This window comes from Lagopus leucura, unplaced genomic scaffold, assembly GCF_019238085.1.
Source record: "Lagopus leucura isolate 7727_CA_CO unplaced genomic scaffold, USGS_WTPT01 Super-Scaffold_100024, whole genome shotgun sequence".
NCBI classification, from domain to species: domain Eukaryota; kingdom Metazoa; phylum Chordata; class Aves; order Galliformes; family Phasianidae; genus Lagopus; species Lagopus leucura.
Window position 1 is genome coordinate 5,914,042 of NW_024962276.1, and position 21,346 is coordinate 5,935,387.

Here is a 21,346-nt window from a genome sequence, read left to right on the forward strand (position 1 = left end):
CGGTGATTGTAATTAATCCTGACAGAGCTGCCATACATAAGTTAACAAATACCTTTCTTTACTCCCCTCTTTATTCTATGCTATATATACCTCTCAAGGCTTTTTATCCTCTCCCATCACCTGTATGCTTTACACGTAGAAATCTGCTGTTCTGATGGTTACCCCTGGGGCAAGAAGACGTAAGAAAGCTTTTCTTCCCCATGCTTTCCTTTGACATCTGCAGATTTTCTTCTGCTTTATTTCTTTGCTTTTTTTTCCCTTCATTTTTCCTCCTGTATGTTGCAGATGCTTCGTTTTCCTTGCTTTTGACTAGAAACAGTCCATGTGATGGATAGTTGCAAAAAGCTGTGGTGTTCCCTAAGTGAATGCAGCTCACCCAGAACTTTGGTGTTCCAGCTGCTTTCTTCTAAGTGTGACTTTGATGGATTTCCTGAAGTGGCATCAGGTGGCATCCTGAGTTTTGCTAACTTGTTCTCCTCGCAGTGCTCATGGCATTACTGTGGGATTTTTGACCCCAGCCACGTTTCTGTTAAACAGCCACATTTCCAAAATTTTGCATTGCCTGAACACAGATGCTATTTTTGAAGGTTTTATCATCGCCTTTTTGCATGTTTTTTACTTAAATGGTTCTGAGAACTTTTGCCTCTTTAAAAATGGTGAATTATGAAAGAAAAGTGCAATTACCCAGGAAAGGTTTGGTGTGGGAGTGTAGTCCTGCCATTTCAGAGTTCTGCAGATCGGTTTTATTTTGAGCAGCGCACTGCAATTAAAGTGAACACTGATGGAAATGAAACGTTTGTGATTGTATTCCTTCCACATCTATAGCCTGAAACAGCTGCGTGCCACTTTAGAGGGACAGGTAGGGAATGTGACACGTTGGAAATGGTGATGCAGTCCTCCAAAGGAACAGAATGAAAGTAGTGGTGGTGTTAATAATGGCTCGTGCTTGCACAGCACATTTCATCTGGAGGCTGAAAAAGCTGCATCTGACATACAGAGGGGAGAATTGTTTTACCTGTTGGCAAAATGTAGCTACCTTTGCAGTGAAATGCAGCAAAGTGCATGTAGGTTTGCAGCCTGTTTTATGACTCACAGCTGCGTGCTGAATATTTGATTATCTAGCTGTACTAAACAAGGAATGGGGTTTTATGCTGAGAGCTGGCTGATACGTTATTGACCATGTGGTTAAAGATAACAACCATCTCAGGCTTTAAGTGTTCTTACATTATTTGCTGCTCATCCTCCTCGGAGGATAACGCAATTGGAGATAATGTCTTGAAATACACCAACACCTGAAGAAGTCTAATTTTAAACAGAGCTTGTTTTCACAGTGTGTGATGTACCTATTTTGTTTGCTTGCTGTTTGTTTTTTTCATGTTGCTTTTTTTTTTGTTTTTTTTTGGTGGTTGTCTCCCATCAGAAAACAGTCGTTCTGAACTCTGGCTGGACCATGAAGTAAATCTAAATGTAGTGCCATTTAGTTGTGAGGGAATTCTCCTCCTGTGCAGGAAAGAGAACTAACAAGCCCAACTGGAGCTCATAATGGTTGTATCCTTCGAGCACTGGGAGGTCACTCACCTATCTGTGTGTTCTGCAGCACATGTTTGTTCTTCGGGAGCGGCCTGAAACAGTGTTAATAGACTTGATTCAGAGAACAAAGGATGCAGTGAGAGAACTGGACAACCTGCAGTACCGTAAAATGAAGAAGCTCCTCTTCCAGGAGGCACATAATGGCCCTGCAGTTGAAACGCAGGAGGAGGAAGAGGTGAGGGAAAAATGTGAATGCTGCACCAAGGGAAGGTGATGTCATGTAAATAACCATAACTCAGGTATTGCTGAAACCAATGAAGGCTGTTTACACACCTGGCTATAAACTCTGCCTTCCTGTCTGTGCTTGGAGGGCAGCCTACCTCAGGGCACACACAAGGACAAGCAGAAGATGCCCAGCGCTGGCAAGACGCTGTGCTGTTTTCTCATGTGCCAACTGCTAACTTCCAGTTGTGCAAATTTTCCCTTGTTTTGGCTGTGTACACAAGGCTTTTAGTAATCCTTTGTGTACACCTAGAGAATGTTCTTCTGCTCCTTAAGACAGAAATTTGTACTTGCTTTAAAAAAAACATGCACAGAAATTCATTTTTTCTCTTGCTTTGGGTGGCGTGCTGCAGTCACCACGTGGAGACTCTGAATTACAGAGTCCAGTTCTGTCATCTACAGAAGGGAGCTATGTGACATGCGGGGTCCCCAGATGAACACTTACTGAGATGATGCAGGTGTCAGAACAGCTTCTGGTGACACGCTGGGGCTGAGTCGTGATGCAGTTCGGCTTGTTAACAGGCTTGCAGTTGAAAAGAATCTGACATCAGCCAGTTAATCTTGACAAGGGTGATTCTTTCTCTCCTCAGCATCCCGCAAGAGAAATGCTTCATGACAATGCCTGGAGGGTGGGAACTGCCATGACATGGCAGGTAGATGCCTGTGTAAAGGAATAGAATGAACATATAATCTAGTAATGGCGGCTGACAGAGCTGTAAGGGATTTGGATTTTCTTGATTTTTTTTTTTTTAATTTTTTTTGTATTTTTTTGTATTTTTTTAATAATTCCTTCCTGCTAGGAACAAGATCATGGTGTTGGCAGGACAGGAACAGTGAACAGTGTCGGAAGTAATCAGTCCATTCCTAGTATGTCTATCAGTGCCAGTAGCCAAAGCAGTAGTGTTAACAGTCTTCCAGATGCCTCGGATGATAAGAGCGAGCTGGATATGATGGAAGGGGACCACACAGTGATGTCAAATAGTTCTGTCATTCACTTAAAGCCGGTAAGCATCGGGTTTTTGGCTGGATAACTTTGAGAATGTGAAAAGAGAATGGGTTTGGTTGGTTCAGTGGTCAAAGAAAGTAATTGAGTGCTTCCTACGTTAAGTCATTATTTGCAGCTCCTAATATTGTGTCACAAATGCATTAAATTGCATTGGAAAGTTGCTATAAAAATCATTTATTTCTTTTGATTCTGTAACAATTATTTTACTAATGAAATTGTTTTTGAAATTGCTTGCTTCATCATGAGGACTTGAAATGGCGGTTGTGAATAGGATTATTCAGTGAGTGCCCTTATCTTGCAGAGTGCTGCTTCAGGGGACAAAAAGATGCAAGGGTTTCCCCTTCTAGTTTCTGAATTGTTAAATCCAAGACCACAGTGGTGCTTGAAATCGTTCCTGAAGCACCCAGCACATGATTTGGGTATTTGGTTAACGAGCAAAGATGCTCCAAAAAGGCAGTGCAGCTCTATGGCCATGGGTGAAGTCACTTTGGCTGCCTTACCTCTGTTGGAGCAGGATGCAGTGCAGTGTGTCGCTGGGATCCATGCTGCTCTCCCTGCAGATGGCTTATCGTGCATTTTCTCAGCCCAGTAACGTTTCCCAGTTAATGATAGGTGTGGTTGGGATGTTTTGTTCTTTACCCAGATATGCAACAAAGGCACAGGTATTTCCTTGGGGAGTTAATTAGTATATCATCTCTAACTCCTAATCGCAGCGTGACGAATGACAAAGTAAGAATGTGGAATACACCACAAATCTCAGAATTTGCTTTGAGGTATTTCTGTGGTGGGTGTGAAGAAAATCATCCTCTGTCTTTCAGGGTTACAGAGATGTTGTTTTTGTCTCTCCGACTTGATATAATCTACTTGATAGCTTTTATGTTTTCTTGAAGTAAACCATTTTACTCAGTTCTCTGTTTTCCATTTATTTTTCTCATTTACAGCAGTAATTAGTAATTTTCCTCCCAGTAATAAAATTGCACAACAAAATCTCCAAATTAAAGACCCTGGATCACAGCTCCCATTGCAGTACATTCCTCTGCCCGGCCTAACGAGTGTAAAATGGATCTGCTTTCTTTTCCTTTCAATGCCTTCTGAACCTTCTGAAAATCTGTAGTAATTGGAATTCTTGTTCTGTCGCGTTAATATTTGCTGATAAGGAGGAAGAAAACTACAGAGAGGAATCGGATCCTCGAACGAGGGCATCAGAACCCCAGTCTCCTCCCCAAGTATCCCGCCACAAGTCTCACTATCGCAATCGAGAGCACTTTGCTACCATACGCACAGCATCGCTGGTACGTCACGCTCTGCGCCTGGCTGAGGTTGTGCAGGAAGGGATGCCTTCAAACGTGGCTCTGGGAAGCTCTCAGCAGCTGCCAGGATTTCAGCAGGATATGAGCTGCGTTCGTTGGCTGTGGTGTTATCGCTGAAATGGTAGAATGCGGGTTGATGAAAGCTGAAATGCAGCGCCAGGGCAGATGTGATTTGTGTACAGTGGATGTTTACAGAGCTGGTAGGCTTAGCAGAATGCAGGAAGCAGTTTATAATAGCAAACTGGCTTTAGTTTCTTATGTATATTATGTCCATTTGTGTGTGTTTCCATATACATATGCACACACTCATAGTGAGCTAAGGAGACGTTATCTAATACTAGAGCTCATATGAGCTTATCTTCTGCTGCAAAATTCAGGTTTCAGTCTGCTCTGCTGCCACTGGGACCTCTGGTCTTCTTTACAAAAAGAAAAACAAAAAAACAACCCACATCACTGAATAGTTTTCTTTTGTGGTCAGAAGAGTGCTGAAAATCAGATGAAGAAGTGTTAAGTTCCTTTGCCCCAGTGTGGTTATCTTTCTAGGTGACAAGGCAAATGCAGGAGCATGAACAAGACTCTGAACTCCGAGAGCAAATGTCTGGCTATAAACGTATGAGAAGGCAACACCAGAAGCAGCTGATGGCATTAGAGAATAAACTGAAGGCAGAGATGGACGAGCATCGCCTCAGGTTGGACAAAGATCTTGAAACTCAGCGTAACAATTTTGCTGCAGAAATGGAAAAGCTAATTAAAAAGCACCAAGCAGCCATGGAAAAAGAGGTAGGAGATAACAGTTTAGCAGACCGGTCTTTATTTGTTAATTACTTTGAATTGTCCACTTCACCTCACTGATGAACAGATGACATTGTAGTCTCTTACATGTCTGTTTCCAGGAGCCAAGCAAATTGCTAATTAGAGAAAGGCTAATACATCACTTCCTTACACTAAGGGGTTTATGTAACTAGAGGAAAGGTATGTCCTTCATCACAGTGTGTTGTACTAAATGCTAGTATACTGACCCCAGGAAGAAGGCTGTGAGGGTTCTCCTTTCTTTTGCCTTGGACAGTTACTGCCATTGAGTGTTATGGAGGCAGATGAGCCTGCAGAGAAATGTGCCAGCTATGCTGAAAGGCTCACTGTCTGGTTGCTTATGGGATATGGGGATTTTTATGCTTTTAAATAATTGACCATGAAGTGGAGGCGCCTATGGAGATTATTATTGATTTATTTATTCATCTTAGATCTCTTGGTGGAGGGCTGAGGATTTGGTTGGTCATAAGGTGTTGATTGTGTTAGGTAAGAATAGCTCAACAGGATTGAGAGAGTGAAGCACTGAAAAAGGACTCCTGCTGATGCTTTAAGGGGGGTGGAATGAGAAGAGTTTGAGGGCAGGCTCCTGAGATTCATGCTTTTCTCAGAGTCGTGGTGAGTATTGTGGTCTCTGTATCGTGAGTTCCAGGTCTCGGGGTTAGAATGGAACATGAGCTATAATTGATCTGGCCTCAGAAACTGATCTGCTTCTGGATTTGCTGTAGGCTAAAGTGATGGCCAACGAAGAAAAGAAGTTTCAGCAGCATATTCAGGCCCAACAGAAAAAAGAACTGAACAGTTTCCTGGAGTCTCAGAAGAGAGAATACAAACTCCGTAAGGAGCAGCTGAAAGAGGTAACTCCTCTATAGTGAGAAATGTGAACCAACAGTGAGGTGTACAATGCACTGCAAGAGTGGTGAATGTTCAGAAATGACAGAAGAAACAGCAGAGCAGTAAGGATGGCCTGTAGATTAATTAGTAATTTTAATGGAGAAAGCAGGCTAATAGTTCAGTAATCACTGTATGGTAGTGGAAACCATGGCCTTTGTGAAATGCAGAGAAATGGTGGAATCAAACTTTGTGGTTCTTTTTATGGAGTGGATGAAAGTGTAGGCACTGGAAGTAATGTTTTTGAAAGAACCATTTAGCACTCAACCATCAGTTGTGTGACGCAGCTTTGGAACTTTTCCCAAAGGGGAATATTCCCAAACATAGACATTTTCCTGGGAGAAAATGTCCAAAGAACCACAGAGCCAAGGAAGATCATTGAATCATAGAATCACAAGGTTGGAAACGACCTATAAGATCATCTAGTCCAACCGTCTCCTCATCACCATTGCCACCACTAGCACTAAACTAAGAGCTGACAGAAGATGTAATAGCTTGAGCTTATAGCAGTGTCTTACACAGATAGATAGGCAGTAGGTCACAATTCAGCAAAACCTGCTGGTATGCAGGAATTATGTCTCTTAGCTGAAGTGTATTGCAGCAAACCTGGTCACTGCCTGAGCATCTCTAGAGTGCAGTTCGAGCAGGAAGATTCGTTTATGAAACGTGCCTTAAGCAATATACTGACTTCAAAATGTCAATGTAAAAAAAAAAGGCCAGGAATTGTCACCAGGTATTCCCTTAGATATGTGATATGATGCATTTTACAGAAGCTCAAATTGTTCCTAACACGAGAAAACTGTGTGGAATGGCTTTGTCTGAAGCGTAGTCTGTTAGGCACCCAGTCGTTCAAGGCCAGGGAGCTCGATGCAACTGTTCCACCATTAATTAGCTGACTCTTATCAGGAGCTCAATGAAAACCAGAGCACTCCAAAGAAGGAGAAGCAGGAGTGGCTCTCCAAGCAGAAGGAGAACATCCAGCATTTCCAAGCAGAGGAAGAGGCCAACTTGCTGAGGCGTCAGCGGCAGTACCTGGAGCTGGAGTGTCGCCGCTTCAAGAGGAGGATGCTGCTGGGCCGCCACAACCTGGAGCAGGACCTGGTTCGAGAGGTGAGAGAGCAGGCAGAGGTGGGACCTGGAGCCATCTGTGTGTAGAGTATCACACAGAGTTCCCGCTATCCAACTTCAGTCTCACTAGGAGTTCGTTACCAAATAGGAATTTTTTTAGTAAAATAATGGCTGGGGTGTTTTTGCAATAATTTGGAGTAAAATGTTCAAACAGTGTCTTATTGCATGAGAACTGTCAGATCCGAAAGGTCAACAGATGCAATAATCAGTTCTTTCCAAAAAACGCTTACTGTGAATCCACCTGCAAAAGTGAAATGAGGAAGGAAAATGACTGGTGGCAGGGAGGCCTCCACCTGAAAAGTGGTAGGGGCTCTGTGCTCAGGGGGCTCAGAAAGGGACAGATGCCCTCTTGAGCAGAATCATGTTGCGTTACAAATATGAATCCAAGAAAATAAGAGTCTGGTAACCCCCTGTGTCGCCCTTTAGGAGTTAAACAAAAGGCAGACCCAGAAGGACCTGGAGCACGCCATGCTGCTGCGTCAGCACGAGTCCATGCAGGAGTTGGAGTTCCGCCATCTCAGCACCATCCAGAAGATGCGCTGTGAGCTGATCCGCCTCCAGCACCAGACCGAGCTGACCAACCAGCTGGAGTACAACAAGCGCCGGGAGCGGGAGCTGAGGCGTAAGCACGTCATGGAGGTGCGGCAGCAGCCCAAGAGCCTGAAGGTACTGCGTGGTGTGGGAGCGAGCAGCACCAAGGGGCTGCTGCTGCTGCTGCTGCTGCTGGCGGTGGCACATCGCAGCCCCGGTCTCGTTTGCTGTGTGTGCAGGTCCAAGGGATTGTGAGGCTCGTTAGTTTGAAGAGGTTCTGTGTGAATGCCTTTACACTGCGGCTGGGATGGTAGGTGTGAAGGATACCAGCCAGCTGCAGTGTCCTCAGGGAGCTCCTTGTGCTGACCTTTGCCATGATGCGCTCTCGTAGGTTTCTTGCCCAGCTCTTCAAGCTGAAGTGGTTGGCCAGAATTTCAGGGCTGCTGTAATTGAGGTTCTTGCTGTTTTTGTTGTAAGCTTCACCCAGAGCAGCACAGTGGTTTATTCTGAAGTGTCTAAGAATGGAGTAGAAAGTTTTCACATAGCTGCTGGTACATTTCCTTTGAGGAGGAGGCAGGCTTCTCTCCGCCCAGTGCTCGGCTGTGCCAGTAACAAAATGAGTGTGTGGCATACTGAGCATGGGAATTCTTTGTTGTTCTAGATCTTCCTGCTTCGTATTTCACATCTGACTTAACCTGCAGTTGGTGCAAGCTATCTTCTTGCAGAGAAAAAAAAAAAACAGCACTGGAGAACAGAACTTCAGCAAGAAAAGAATGTGATTTGCCAGTATTAGAATAATATTAAATGGTGAAAACCTGGCTTGTGAGTACAAGGGACCATCTGATCACTGTTGAGAATCTCCAAGGATATCGTGTATAAATAGCAGATGACTTCACAGCGAAGCTGTGCTGCACTCTCAGCTGAATAAAACCGAACCAGCTGCATTAGGTTGATCCTTCTGAGATTAGCATGAATGAGTTCTGCCTCCCCAAGGTGATGTGGTGCAAACACGAGTGGGCAGCACGTCTGTGTTTGCTCCCTGCTGGCAGCAAGGCCAGCAGAACCACAGCTCTCTCCAGGCTGCAGAGCTGCCCTCTGCAGAGCATCCAACCCTGTCCTTTCTCCAGCTAGGACAGGGCTGCGGCGTTTTGGCAGGAAGCATGGAAAGCTTGTGCTGTGCCATGCATGGCTGTTCTGCGATTAGCAGAGGATTTCAGGCTTGAGCTGTCAATCCAGCACCTCATGTAGAGTTGCACAGAATTCGCCCTTCAGTAAAAACCGCTCTGTTATTATTTTGAGCGTTTTAATTGTGATGAAAACCCCCTCTTGCTGGTGTTTCACAACACCGGGTCAAAATGATCTTGTCAGAAGGCTGCCTGGAAATCTTACCCCTCCCTTCTGTTTCCTGTTGTTGAAGCCTTTGGGTTGGAAGGCTGTAAACAGCCTGGTGGTGTCCAAGTGAAACTTCATGGAATGTGAGCACAAAACAGTTTGCTGATGGTTGCTGTGGTCCTTGGTGGGGATGTGTAAGCGCCTGTAGACACTTCCTTGAGAGGAAGGGAAAGAGCACCTTGAAGGCCTTTAGGAGGGGAATAACTTGCCGTGAATTTAGGAAGGGTAGAAGTGATATTTTCCTCTCCATTACATGTGTTTTGTTTGAATGAAGCCTGCCTCTGTCCTGTTTTCTGCATCCATTTGACAAGATGGGCTTGTTGGTTTATACAACAGAACTGGTGTCTGAATTGGGCCGGTTGTGTTTGGTCCCAACAGATCTTTCTGTGTAGCTGCAGGTGCTGTGCTTATCACCTGCCCTGCTGAGCCCGGGGTGAACTCCAGGAGCAGTCAGTGCAGGGGCTGGCAGGAGATGTACACACGTACCTGCAGTGCTGCTTCAGGTCCCAGAGCTCCTCCAGTTTATTCAGGGACAGAAATCTGCTCCTGTGCTCTGTTTCTGCTCCAAGCGCAGTGCTAGGATTTGACCACGGTGTGAGTGGGCTAGACTGTGTACTGACTGTGCTGGTGTGGTTGGTTTGATTTGTTTGCTTTTGTGCTTGGTTTTGTTTGTCTTACCGTGGGGAATGGGACTATCAGTCGGTTCACCACCACCATTCATCACTCCTGAATTTGTTTTGGTTTAGTTAGAAGTATCCCTGCCCGTCCTCCTGGAAGGAACTCCTTCCTTTTCAGGGCCTCAATGCATTTGGCAGGTGCTATCCCTTTCAGGCTGCTCTGGAGGCAGGTTGGGTAGGTGGAAGAAAGACAGAAAGAATGTATCCAAGGTCACACAGCTAAGTCAGGTTCAGATACTTTGTCCTAGATTGATGTCTCTCAGCCCCATGTGCAATAACAAAGTTATATCTCTGCACAGCACTGAGGCACAGCAAGCAGGAAAGGAAAGCTCAGCCTCTGTTGGGACTGGGGAATTGTGTTGTTCAATAAGCTAGCACAACATCAGTGCTGATGGTGGTGTATATCTTCAGGTGTTTAATCTTTCCCAGCCATTTTTGAGTATCTTTATGAAAACCAGATTCTTAATATCGAGAGTTAGAACACATCCAATCTGCATCAAACTCCCAGTGGAAAAAGCATGTCTCTTTTTCCCTGTCCCTTCCCATGCACCAGATCTGCTTCTTTGCATGACATTAAGTGCCATTCATGTATACGTGCCATATAAGCACAGTCACGTGTAAGTGTGGCTTTTGGTGCTAATTAATATCAGTCCTGTCCCTCAAGAATTTTTCTTGAAAAGCAACAGCCAGGACTGGATCCAGTCCAGTGACAAATGTGAGGCTCTTTGTGCGGAGACAGCTGTATTTAGGCTGGAGCTTTGTTATAAAAGTGTCTCTATTGTAATTGTTGTGCACAGTGGCAGTGTCAAAGCAGCTGCAGCAGTAGTCATTGCCTCTTGTATATTTTGCTTCCCTCCTTGCACTGTAGACGTTATTATACATTTGTGGATTCTTGAACTCATATCCTTACTGTAATCCTAAATATCCATTTGAATGGATATTTCTCCCATTTGAAACATGCTGTTTTTTTCTTTGTTTTGTGTCCCCTCCATCTTTCCAGTCAAAAGAACTACAGATAAAGAAGCAGTTTCAGGATACATGCAAGATCCAAACCAGACAGTACAAAGCACTGAGAAACCATCTGCTGGAGACCACGCCAAAGAGTGAACATAAAGCTGTCCTCAAACGGCTCAAGGAGGAGCAGACCCGGAAGCTGGCTATCCTGGCTGAGCAGTACGATCACAGCATTAATGAAATGCTCTCTACACAAGCTGTGAGTCGCCTCCGAGGGACCCAGGGTTCCTCAGCCAAATAGGGATGTTTGCATTTTAAGCAGTCTGTATCCTGACAGCAGGCTATCTGCTTCCTTGCTACACACGCCGTACCCAGCGCAGTCATTCCTCTGTATTTAAAATCTGCATTCAAATACAGAGGAAAGAGGTATTATTCCCATCAGGCAGGTTGAAGCTGAAGCTTTTGTCCCAGGGATGCAAAGTGATGCATCTGCGTGGCTGAAAGACTGCTTTTGCATGAAGTCTGACAGCATGAACGTCCCTCTTAGAGCATCATTAAATAATATGCAACTTGCTATTTTAAGTCATTTAGGTTTTGATTTATCAGTGATACCAACCAAAGCATGTCCCACTGGTGGAAAATGCTCAGTGAGTCATGGAGGAGTTGAGAGGTTTGACTGTAAATCTCCAGTTATGCTAAAAGTGCTCTGAAAGTTCTGTTAGCCCTTCTTCAAGGAATGACCATGTGAGCAATGCTTTGAGTCCTTGGTACAACTGAACGTGCAGTTTTCTTTGCACTTCATGCATATCGTGTCCTGCTTATCACTCTGCACAGATTTGACACTGACACAGCAGGGTAGCTGGCCTAATTTATGTGAGGGAAGTTAAAAGTTCAGTGTTAAAACCGCTTTTAGATTTATGTCATTTTTTTGCCCGATGTCCTGCATTGGCAGGAATGCAAACTTAAGTCTCCTGCACACAGGAAATTTGTTAATCCAGCTGAACAGAGCAAGAGGCCTTTTCTTTGCCTTTAGGAAAACAGGGGAGAGCTGTGAACGTTAGCACCTACAGCAGGCTGTTCTCTGCAGTACGGATCGTGGTTCCCGAGGCACCACTGCTCATCAGCGTCACTTGCATCAGCACTGTGGGCTCACTGTCACCAGTCTTTGTCACTATAGGTTCTCTGTTTGGTGAAACCAAGTACAATAGAGACCAATTGTATTGCCAAGAAAACAAAAGTCCCATCCCATTCTCTCCCTCTCCCTGCAGTCCTCCCCCAGAGTGTCATGAGTGGTTACCCCATAGTGAAACGTCTCTATTGTCTGCCTTTCCCAGCTGCGTTTGGATGAAGCACAGGAAGCAGAGTGCCAGGTTTTGAAGATGCAGCTGCAGCAAGAATTGGAGCTGCTGAATGCATATCAGAGTAAAATCAAGATGCAGGCAGAAGCCCAGCATGACCGGGAGCTGCGTGATCTTGAACAGAGGGTATCCCTCCGTCGGGCCCTCCTTGAGCAGAAGGTAAAATGGGCATGTGAGCATCCTTAGCACACTCTGTCTTTCAGCACTGTACCTGTCAAAATGCAGAGAAATTGCTTTTGCCTTGCTGTGTAGATAAATGCACAGGTCATTTGGATATTTGCCTCTCTGGGATAATGGCTCAGTGACACAGACTAAACTTTCTGCCAGCTCAGCCGTCCTCTGTGAGTAGATTCTGGCTTTCTGGCTGGGGCAGAGCTGCTTGAAGCAAGCCAGAGACAGAGGGAGCTGTGCCTCCCTGGGCAGAAGGGAAATCAAATGATTCTGTCTCTGAGCTGCAAGTCAACATCCTCAGCTCACAGAGGACAGATATAATGACCTAAAGGGAAGGTGTTGCTTTTTTTTGAAGTTTGTGTGGTATTGGCAGTAGGTATCTGGGGGAATGAAAAACTGATGGACTTGTGATTTGAGACTCTATGTTTTCTGGTTGATTTTTTTTTACTGCAGCTCTGCTCTTTGTCAGTGTGGAGACGAAGCTGCAGTTTCCCTATGAAATGCCACATGTTACAGAAAGGCTGCTGTCAGCAGCACTGCCCTTAGCAAATGGCCGTAGCTAAGAGTCACAAGCATGGGCAACCTGCTGCTCCCTAGATTTCAACTTGAGTTGGCTATTGCATGTGTTGAGATGCTCCTTGTTGAAGCATGCTTTTCTACGTGGTTCCAGATGCAGGGCTTTGTAGAAGTGCACGCACAAACCAGAGGAAGGGTAATGCAGCAGTCAGTGAAAGGAAATACGCAGTCAGCCTTCCTGCTGTGAGTTTTTCCCCTTTTGATTTGCTCTGAGGGTGCCAGCCATCACCATTCACACAGCAGTTCTTAGCTTCGATGCTGATTGGTGATTATTAAATTATGGCAATTACTCTGTGGCCTCGAGGTTCTTTGCACTTAAATCCTCCCAGAGGCCAACAGATGGTAGAAGGCCCTGTTGGAATAAAGCTGCTCCACCTCATGGTCAGCAGAGGAACATCTCCAAGAAGGCAGCGCTGTGCTTTGGTCTCCTGCAAGTAGCTCTGAATCTCTGGAAGAAACTGAATTTGTGCAGACGGGGTTCCTTTGTGGCACCCACATGTGGGGTAATCGTTTTTATATCCCAGCTCTAGTTCTGCTCCTGTCCCAGCCCTGCTTCAAAGTGTATACTGGGCTGGGTGTGCATTGCCCTCTGGTGGTATGAACTGAAGGGAACTCCAGGGGAGGAAGCGTGCCACAGCAAGCCGAGCTCCTCGTGTGCAGGATCGGTGGTGTTGTACTGCAAGCTGAGCCCAAGAAACTGCATCAGTCAGTGACAGTGTTCTGTAAGCCTCTCAGTGCAGATGAGGATCAAAGCCTGTGCATACTGACTGGCATCACTAATAGCGATAGGAAGCTTAGCAGTGCTACAGTGTAGTGGAGAAAAGGAAGCAGTAGCAACAAGGTCTAGCATATTTTTTTTCTTTTTTGTGCCCTGTGTACCTTAGAGTAGTGAAAAACTGCATGGTCCTTCAGCTTCCATAGGTGGGAAGCCTTTATTTAGCCATATGTGCAGTGCTTATGTGTTGGTGCTGATACAGTCAGCGGTGAGACAGTTGCTGGAATTACAGCTCAATTGCAGCAGCTCAAGGGAGGACACCTGGGTACAAACGTGGATGCATCTTCCTTTTGAAGGGATAGCCTTTACAGGAAGGGTATTCTGACTTTGTAAGAGGTTGGAGCTGCTAGTGCTCTGGTGCAGGTTGCTCAGCGGTGTCACCTGGTATTTGTGTGCCTGTGCTAGCTGAAGCTGTCTGGCAACCAGAGCAAGGGCACGTATGTGCACAGGATGAATGTCTGACTTTATGTGCACAAACACATACACAGCCTGTGGCAAAGTCAGTCCCCAGTGTTCAGCAATAAACCGGATTTCCAGAAGTGATCTTGTGGATAGGATTCTGCTTCCTTCTCAGCACAGCGCTCTTTATTTTTGATGGTGCCCATCACCATAGTAACTCAGTGGAGCATGCACGTCTGACTTGGGCTCAAGAGGGAGTAACCAGCCCCTTCCATGCACAGTTTTTAAGTGCCAGTGACTGAGGCTCTGTGCAAGTTACACCCTGGTGCTGTGTTGTTTGTATTGCAACAGTACTGAGCTTGTCCCAGGAGGGTCTTTAAAGGACTTTAGATTCACTCATTTCCTTCACATGTGCCTCCAACACCTCATCTTCAGTGTCCTGTGTCCTGAGGTTGTTTCTAAGTGATGTCATTTTCACGCAGGGTGTCAGGCATGCCTGTTGCACAAAGTCCCATTTGTTTCGCTGGCACAAAGACTGAGAGCTGTGTACAGCCAGACATGCTGGAGAGCTGCAGTTCTGAAAGAGAAGGGGATTCCATTTAGATAAATTGCAGTGTTTTAAAGAGCTAACATTAGAGAAGGCAGCTTCTTCCTCTTCTGCCATTTCCAGGCCTGCTGAGTGCTGCATGGCTTTCAGCAAGAGTTAGCCAGGCTGCTCTGCAGAGACCCAGTGCCATTCACCTAGCGGCAAGAGACAGGCGAGTGGGTAAGGCTGCTTCTGAGAGCCTGAAATGGCTCGGGAGATGACTCACACGGGAGCAGATTGTTTCCTAAACTCCAGATGAAATCACTTTGCATATTCCCTGACTAAGGCAAGAGGTGCTTACCAGTACAAAGCTCTGCCCAGTGCCTTCAGCACAGACCGAGATGTTGCCTCTCAGCTGCGTCACCGCTGACAGCAGATGCTACGGAGCTGTGCTGAAAGTCTTGGCTACTGCTTTTTACCCTTCTGGACTTCTTCACTGAGGCCAAATGTTGCTTTTTCAGTGCCAGCAAGAGGATAACTAAGCCATTCTTTGCTTTTCCACCTGACTGCAAAGATTTCAATGGGAAAGGCTTCTGGCCCTGTGTGAGGGGTGTTGGGGGCCATGGCTCCATGTTACCAGCACTCAGAGAGCTGATCCCAGTGCCCCTACCAAAGTACTGCTGGAAACTGATTTGGAACAGCGTTGCAGGGACAAAGTTGGAGTTGCCAGTGTGCATATCATCTAGCTGATCATCTGCCACACGCCGCAAACATCGCTGCCTGCTTTCTTCAGCCACGCACACTGGAGAAGGTAGCAGGGTAACACGACCAATTTAGGAAATGGATAGATAACAGGTGGTAAATGAGAGCTAGGAAAATCTGAGCAGTGAACATTTGAGAGGAAACTGAATGTGGGCTAATATGTTGGCTCCTGGAGAAAAGAGCAAATGTCATCAGCAGATTCAGCTACAAGCAGTGCAGGTCACATTAAGCAGTGCTGGCAGGTGTTTGTAGATACTGTGCTCGGCTATATCTAAAGGTGTTTTCCCAGTAGGTTTCTATGGAAGCTGTACTCTTATAAGATTTGCCTATGTCAAGTTGTCAGTATCACTGCAAACTTGGGATTCACATCGCTGAAAAGCTCTGTATTCATGAGGGAACAGGAAGTGAGGCACTCCAGCTAGTGCTCACTGTGCTTTGCCATGCACAGCTCCACGGGGCTTATCCTTCTGCATTAGGAACGGTCTGTTGGTGGACGTGTGAGCTGGATCCTATCTCCTGCAGAAATGCGAGGAGAAGATTTGCCATTAGCTTGGTGTTCAGGGTCCTTCAGAAACTTGAGGCCGTGTGCCCATGAAGGAGCCCTGTTGCTACAGACTCTCTTCTTTTTTTCTTCCCAGATTGAGGAGGAGATGCTGGCGTTGCAGAACGAGCGTACCGAACGGATACGAAGCCTGCTGGAGCGTCAAGCTCGCGAGATCGAAGCCTTTGACTCAGAAAGCATGAGGCTAGGTTTTAGTAACATGGTTCTTTCTAATCTCTCCCCCGAGGCGTTCAGCCACAGCTACCCGGGAGCTTCTGGCTGGTCCCACAATCCTACTGGGGGTGCAGGACCTCACTGGGGTCATCCCATGGGTGGCCCACCGCAAGCTTGGGGCCATCCAATGCAAGGTGGACCCCAGCCATGGGGTCACCCCTCGGGGCCCATGCAGGGGGTACCTCGAGGTAGCGCGATAGGGGTCCGCAACAGCCCCCAGGCTCTGAGGCGGACAGCTTCTGGGGGACGGACGGAACAGGGCATGAGCAGGAGCACAAGTGTTACTTCACAAATATCCAATGGTTCACACATGTCTTATACATAACTTAAACAATAACTGAGGGTGGCAATTCCACTGGAGCTGTCTGCCAACAGAAACTGCCTACAGACACCAGCCCAGCAGCCTCCTCAGTGCGGTGCTGACGTGTGGAAGCTGGGTGCACATGGAATATTGTATTCATTTTGTAAAGCATTACGTTTTGTGTTTACTAACTGGGATGTCATAGTATTTGGCTGCAGGGTTTGGGGGGGGGGGGGGGGGTTTTTGTTGTTGGTTGTTTTTTTTTTGTTTGTTTTTTGGTTTTTTTTGTTTGTTGGTTTTGTTTTTGTTTTACTTTTTGGAGGGGTCTCGGGAGGGCGTCTGAGAAATATATGCAATTAGTCAGAAGAGTTGGCTGGTGGTCATCACACTGACAGGACAGAAGGGCCTCAGGCTGCCCACGTCACACCATCCGTAGGAAGTCTGAGGGAGAGCAGAGACCTCCTCCCATGTCCGTAAATTTCCAACTCCCACCCTGCAAAAACCAGGCAAGCTGCCTTTTAAACCAACATCCAGGGGAGGAACAGCTGGATCTTCTGTTCCGTTTTTATTTGTCATTAAAGAGGAAACATTTCTAGGGTATTGCCTCTGCCAGGAGGCATTTTCAAAGACTTGTAGGTGAGGAAGAAGGGTCAGAAGAGAGGCCAGGAGACACCGGGGCTCAGCAGGGCCCTTCTACCCAAGTGCCAGCTCCGTGTTGTGTCAGAAGTGAAGTTCTCTCAGAAGGCACCGGTCAGCTTCCTGAGAACACTGTAGGTAAACCTGTTTGGAGGGAGCAGGCTAGAAATGTTAGAAGTTGTATTCCTGCTTTAGCACTCCCTGACTGTGCTGCTGGTAGCTCAGGCGAGGTTGGGCAGAGGAGTGTAAGTAATGCACTTGTACAGCTAATACTGTGACATCTCATCTTAGCTAAGCATCAGAATAATTCTTGGAGCCCAGCGTAGTCCTTTTTGCTCCATTCAGAAATGTTAGATTTTCAGCCAATCAGTCTCAAATGCCAGAGGTGTTTTGAAGGATGCCATAGTCACAAAATGCCATCGATCGGGTTTTTCATTGTTACACTACATCCACCAATTTATTACCTTTTTGGCTTGTTGCAATTTCCTGTTTACATGTAGAGTGTAGCCAACTGTTGAAATGTTTAGTTGCCACAGTGTACCAGGAGGAGCTGAGCCAATGACTCTTCCCAGCTGATGACTAACCCACATCACCACTGTAGATCTTGCTGCATGTGAGGCTCCTTTTTATTATTTTTGTTGCTGCAATACTTTACAACTCTTACAGACCCTTGAGATGCTGTGATCGTTTGGCAGCATATCACGCCATGCAAGAAGGCACTACTTCCAGAGGCTCGTTGGAGCTGCTGTACTACTGAAAGGAAGCAAAGGAGGTCGTGGAAATCAATCCAGTGATAAAAGGTCAGGGAGTCTAATGAAGCGAGGGACTTTGTGGCACAGTGTCATCCCTTGGTGCTGGGAACTGGAGATGCTGCCATGCTCTTGTGTCAGTGCCCGAGCAGGCTGGGGCAGCCAGCACTGTGGGGTTAGGAGGAGTGCAGGTTCGGCTCGAGGCAAAGCTTTCTGTCTTGGGGACTGACTAGCCAGGGTTCTTTGTAAATGTTTTTCCTTGCACACTAATCATCTTGAAGAAAACACTAGCTGCTAACTCTAGGATTTGCCTTTAATATGTTTATAGGGCTCAAAAGCAAGGTTTTCCGAATGTGTTTGTCCACGTGACATATTTATATAGTAAATACTCCAGTGTCTCGCTGCTGTTCAGTACTCCCAACAGGGCGGCGTTCTTTCGGTAGCCAAATTAACGTCCACTCCCAACCCTCAACACTCCGCCTGCGTCCAGTGAATCCCACTGGGGCTTTGAGCGTCTTGACGTAGCATATCACTGAGCTGGAATGCCCAAACCACCAGAAGATGTTTGGGCAGCCCCTTAGCGAGGAGCCCTGTAGTCCCAACAGTTCACAGGAGCGGTCCTGAGGAAGGGGCCGTTGCGCCCTGCGGACGGTGGTGACTCTGAGTTGTGCTGTCCCTTCCTTTGCTCTGTTCTCACGTGGAGGTGGATGTTTTGGGGTCACTCTTTTGCGTTGCAAATATTGATTAAAAAGAAACGCAGCGGAACAGGTTTTGGTTTAGAAAGAAGGGAGAAGAGGGAAAAAAAAAAACAAAACAACAAACCAGAAAGAATGGAAAGGCCAACCCCCCCCCCAGACTATATTGGCATTTACTGTGTGAGTGTGGAGCGTGTGTCCAGAGCACGGTGCTGACACGAGGCGTGAAGCTCCGCTCCCCCAGCAGCAGTGGGACAGGCTGTGCCCGCGGGTTCCTTCTTTTGCTTCTGTTATGGGTTGAATTTGGTCGAGTCTCTGGCTTAAATTGAGCTACTTCCACAGGATTCTCTCAATTCCCATCTCTTTGTGTAACGTCGAGCATGACTGAATGCTGAATCCAAATGATGGCTATCCCGTATTGGCTTTTTTTTGTATTCAAAAAGAATTGTGTAGTAACCATTTTTACATGTATATCATGTGCAGACCTGGACTATTCCAACAAGTTAATATTTTAATTAAAATAGTTTGCAAAAACTGATTCAGATCAACTGGTCTACATGTGTGTGTCCCTGCGTGTGCCTGGGGGAAGGAGGCTGCCCTAAAAAGCTGAGCCGAAGGGAAAGCAGTGCTGTGCAGCGTGGCCAGAGGGACTCAGGTTGTGCACTGGAGGTGTGTGAGATGCGTGAAGGGCTCAGAAATCCGCTAAAGAGAAGCAAACAATTTCTGAATCAGTTTGCAAACTCTGTTTTTAAACTTAAGATCGGTGATTCCGGACGGCGCTTGTTGCAGCCGTGCCCTGACCTTGGCTTGTGGAATACCGTACGTGGTAGGAACTGCTCCAGTACCTCAGTAAAAGCGTTCTGTCACATCTTTTACTCTTGTGTTTAACACTGGGGAAACTCTGCTCTGTGGACTGCTTTGCAGGTGTTCTTGCAGTATTCTCCGATCAGCAGCTTGGCACCCGAAATCTGTTGCTTGGTGGTTGTTTTCTTTTCCCCTGTGCAAAGAACTGAAGTTCTGATTGTAGTTTAGCTCAGAAATGGGAAACAAAACCGAAACGCAAGCAGAGGAGCCAGCGATTTCACCTCTTCATCCAATCTGAAATTGTTTGGTTTTCTTTAATTAAAATCAATGCGAGGCTCCCAGGGAGGCAGCAGCCCCCTCTCCCATCCGTATCGTGTGCTCCGTGCTTCTTCCTGGGGTGCAGAGCTGAAGTGGCCCAGCTCCATTTTGCCTGCACCCCATCCTCCCAGCCCGTGGGCTTCAGAGGGGTTGAAGAGATCTGTGTGGTTTGATAGCAGGCCTCCCACAGACACTCCCTGCAGCCATCCCTTGTCTGGCTCGGGGACAGGCTGGCACCTCTCTGCTCCCCGTGCAGCCCTCGTGCTTTAGAAGAGCGTGCACTGCCCGTGAGCTGCAGCCTGCACTGTGTGCACCACCGTAGGCCCTGGAACGATGCTGTTATGGTCCCCAGGGGAAGGGCTGGGTGCACTGCCAGCTGCCCTGCCCCGCTCACCCTCTTCGTGTGCCATTTCTTGAGAGGCAATAAATTGTATTGTACCACTGTCTACCATTACTCCTTTCAATACGCACATCTCTGGATATATATATATATATGGTATCTCCCTTGTATATATTTCTGTACTCTGTGTGTGTGTGGGTGTGCAGGCACCCACGTCCCGCTGTGCAGTTCTGCCAGGGCACTTCAGTTCTGTGCTGTAGCACTCTGCTCGTGGGCCGTGCGGGGCTCACTGAGGACGAGGGCACGATGCTGGGTACAGTGCCCTGCTCATCATTGCTTTCGTTTTGCAGGGAGCAGGAGGGCAGGAGAGCTGCTAGCAGTGTGCTGGAAAGCTCCCGGAGGGTACGGGCAAGTCGGAAGGCTGCGGAGAAGAAAATGAGGTGATGTAGTGGTAGGGAAGCACAGAGCTGCTGAGGGGCAGTGAGCAGCGGGTGGCTGTGTGGGCTCAGCTGGGTCCTGTGGGCTCAGCTGGGTCCTAGCAGCATCACCGTGCCTCCAACCTTTGATGCTCCTGAGTTAAAGCTGCCACTGGCTCCTAGCGCTGCGGTTTGTGGCTAGAGCAGGTCTGTGAAGGATGGCAAGAGAAGTGATGTTGGATGATTTAACACACGTGTGCGTAGACGTGCGCATGCGTATCGATACAATTTTGGTGCATTCCTTATTCTGCTTAGGCACGTGTGCTTTGTTACTCAAGTCCCGTGAGCAGAGGATGGCCTTGTCCTCCCCTGGGTGCCATGCTGGACGGATGGCCGCCCTCAAGCTGTGAAGCCCTCTTGTGCTGACCTCCTCCTTGGTCCTCTGAGACCCCAACATCTTAGTGAGGCGTTGGGCAGATGGGGTTAAAAATGGTTCATTTGTGCATCGGGTCGCTGCCGTTCAGCTGTGTCCCCCACAGCCCCGAGGCCCAGCCAGCTTAGCAGCATGCCAAACACGGGTCTTCATTGTGCTGCTGGAGGGTTCTGGGGCGATTTCCCTCTCTCCCCGTTGGAAGGTCTGTGGCAGGGCTTTAGGAGAGGTCTGGGTCGGGTTGTGCCATCCTTGCCCATGGGCAGCATGCACGAGGCCACCATGGCCGCGCCGCTCTGCTGTGGTTGTGTCAGTTTGCACTTTTATGAGGCCGTTGTGCCGGGGTCTGGGAGAGATGTGTGCTGTGGGGAGCTGGCAGCGGCCAAAAGAAAAAGCCAGCGGAGCCAGCGGTTGTGGCAAATGTCACCTGCTGCAGCAAGGTGGCCCCGGTCCCGTCGCGCAGTGGGGAGGAAGGCCTTGTCAGCCGGAGAGGGACTTAGCAAAGCAGGTTTGCGGCCAACAAGCACCTTAACCACTGAGCTGCGGGGCTCTGACCATTGCACTTCACCTGCAGGCTCCTCGGGGCGGGGGGCGGCCCTTGGCTATGGGAGCGTGGGGCTGCAGCTCTGCGGTGCCCTCGGAGCGCTGTGTCCCAGCACGGCCCCGTCCCTCCCTGCTTGCTTTCCCTGAGTGCGCGCACTGAGCCCGGCCCCGCTGCCCACCCCTGAGTACGGGTACCTCAGAACATGCACAGTTTGAATTTTCACTGACAATTAGTTGAATGATTGTGAGTGGAAAAAAAAAAAA

General features: G+C 47.4%; 1 protein-coding gene across 1 annotated transcript in view; it reads left to right on the forward strand.

Annotated features, from left to right (window-relative positions):
* The window catches only part of TAOK1 (TAO kinase 1), a 55,971-nt gene extending 37,192 nt beyond the window's left edge, over nucleotides 1-18,779 (forward strand). Inside the window, exons 11-20 of the mRNA XM_042879494.1 lie at nucleotides 1,598-1,765; nucleotides 2,613-2,816; nucleotides 3,976-4,110; nucleotides 4,672-4,908; nucleotides 5,664-5,792; nucleotides 6,733-6,936; nucleotides 7,381-7,620; nucleotides 10,555-10,767; nucleotides 11,843-12,025; nucleotides 15,714-18,779. Coding sequence (XP_042735428.1) covers nucleotides 1,598-1,765; nucleotides 2,613-2,816; nucleotides 3,976-4,110; nucleotides 4,672-4,908; nucleotides 5,664-5,792; nucleotides 6,733-6,936; nucleotides 7,381-7,620; nucleotides 10,555-10,767; nucleotides 11,843-12,025; nucleotides 15,714-16,175 — 2,175 coding nt within the window. The 3' untranslated portion in view covers nucleotides 16,176-18,779. The remainder of the gene's footprint in view (nucleotides 1-1,597; nucleotides 1,766-2,612; nucleotides 2,817-3,975; nucleotides 4,111-4,671; nucleotides 4,909-5,663; nucleotides 5,793-6,732; nucleotides 6,937-7,380; nucleotides 7,621-10,554; nucleotides 10,768-11,842; nucleotides 12,026-15,713) is intronic.
* The last annotated feature ends 2,567 nt before the right edge of the window (nucleotides 18,780-21,346 follow it).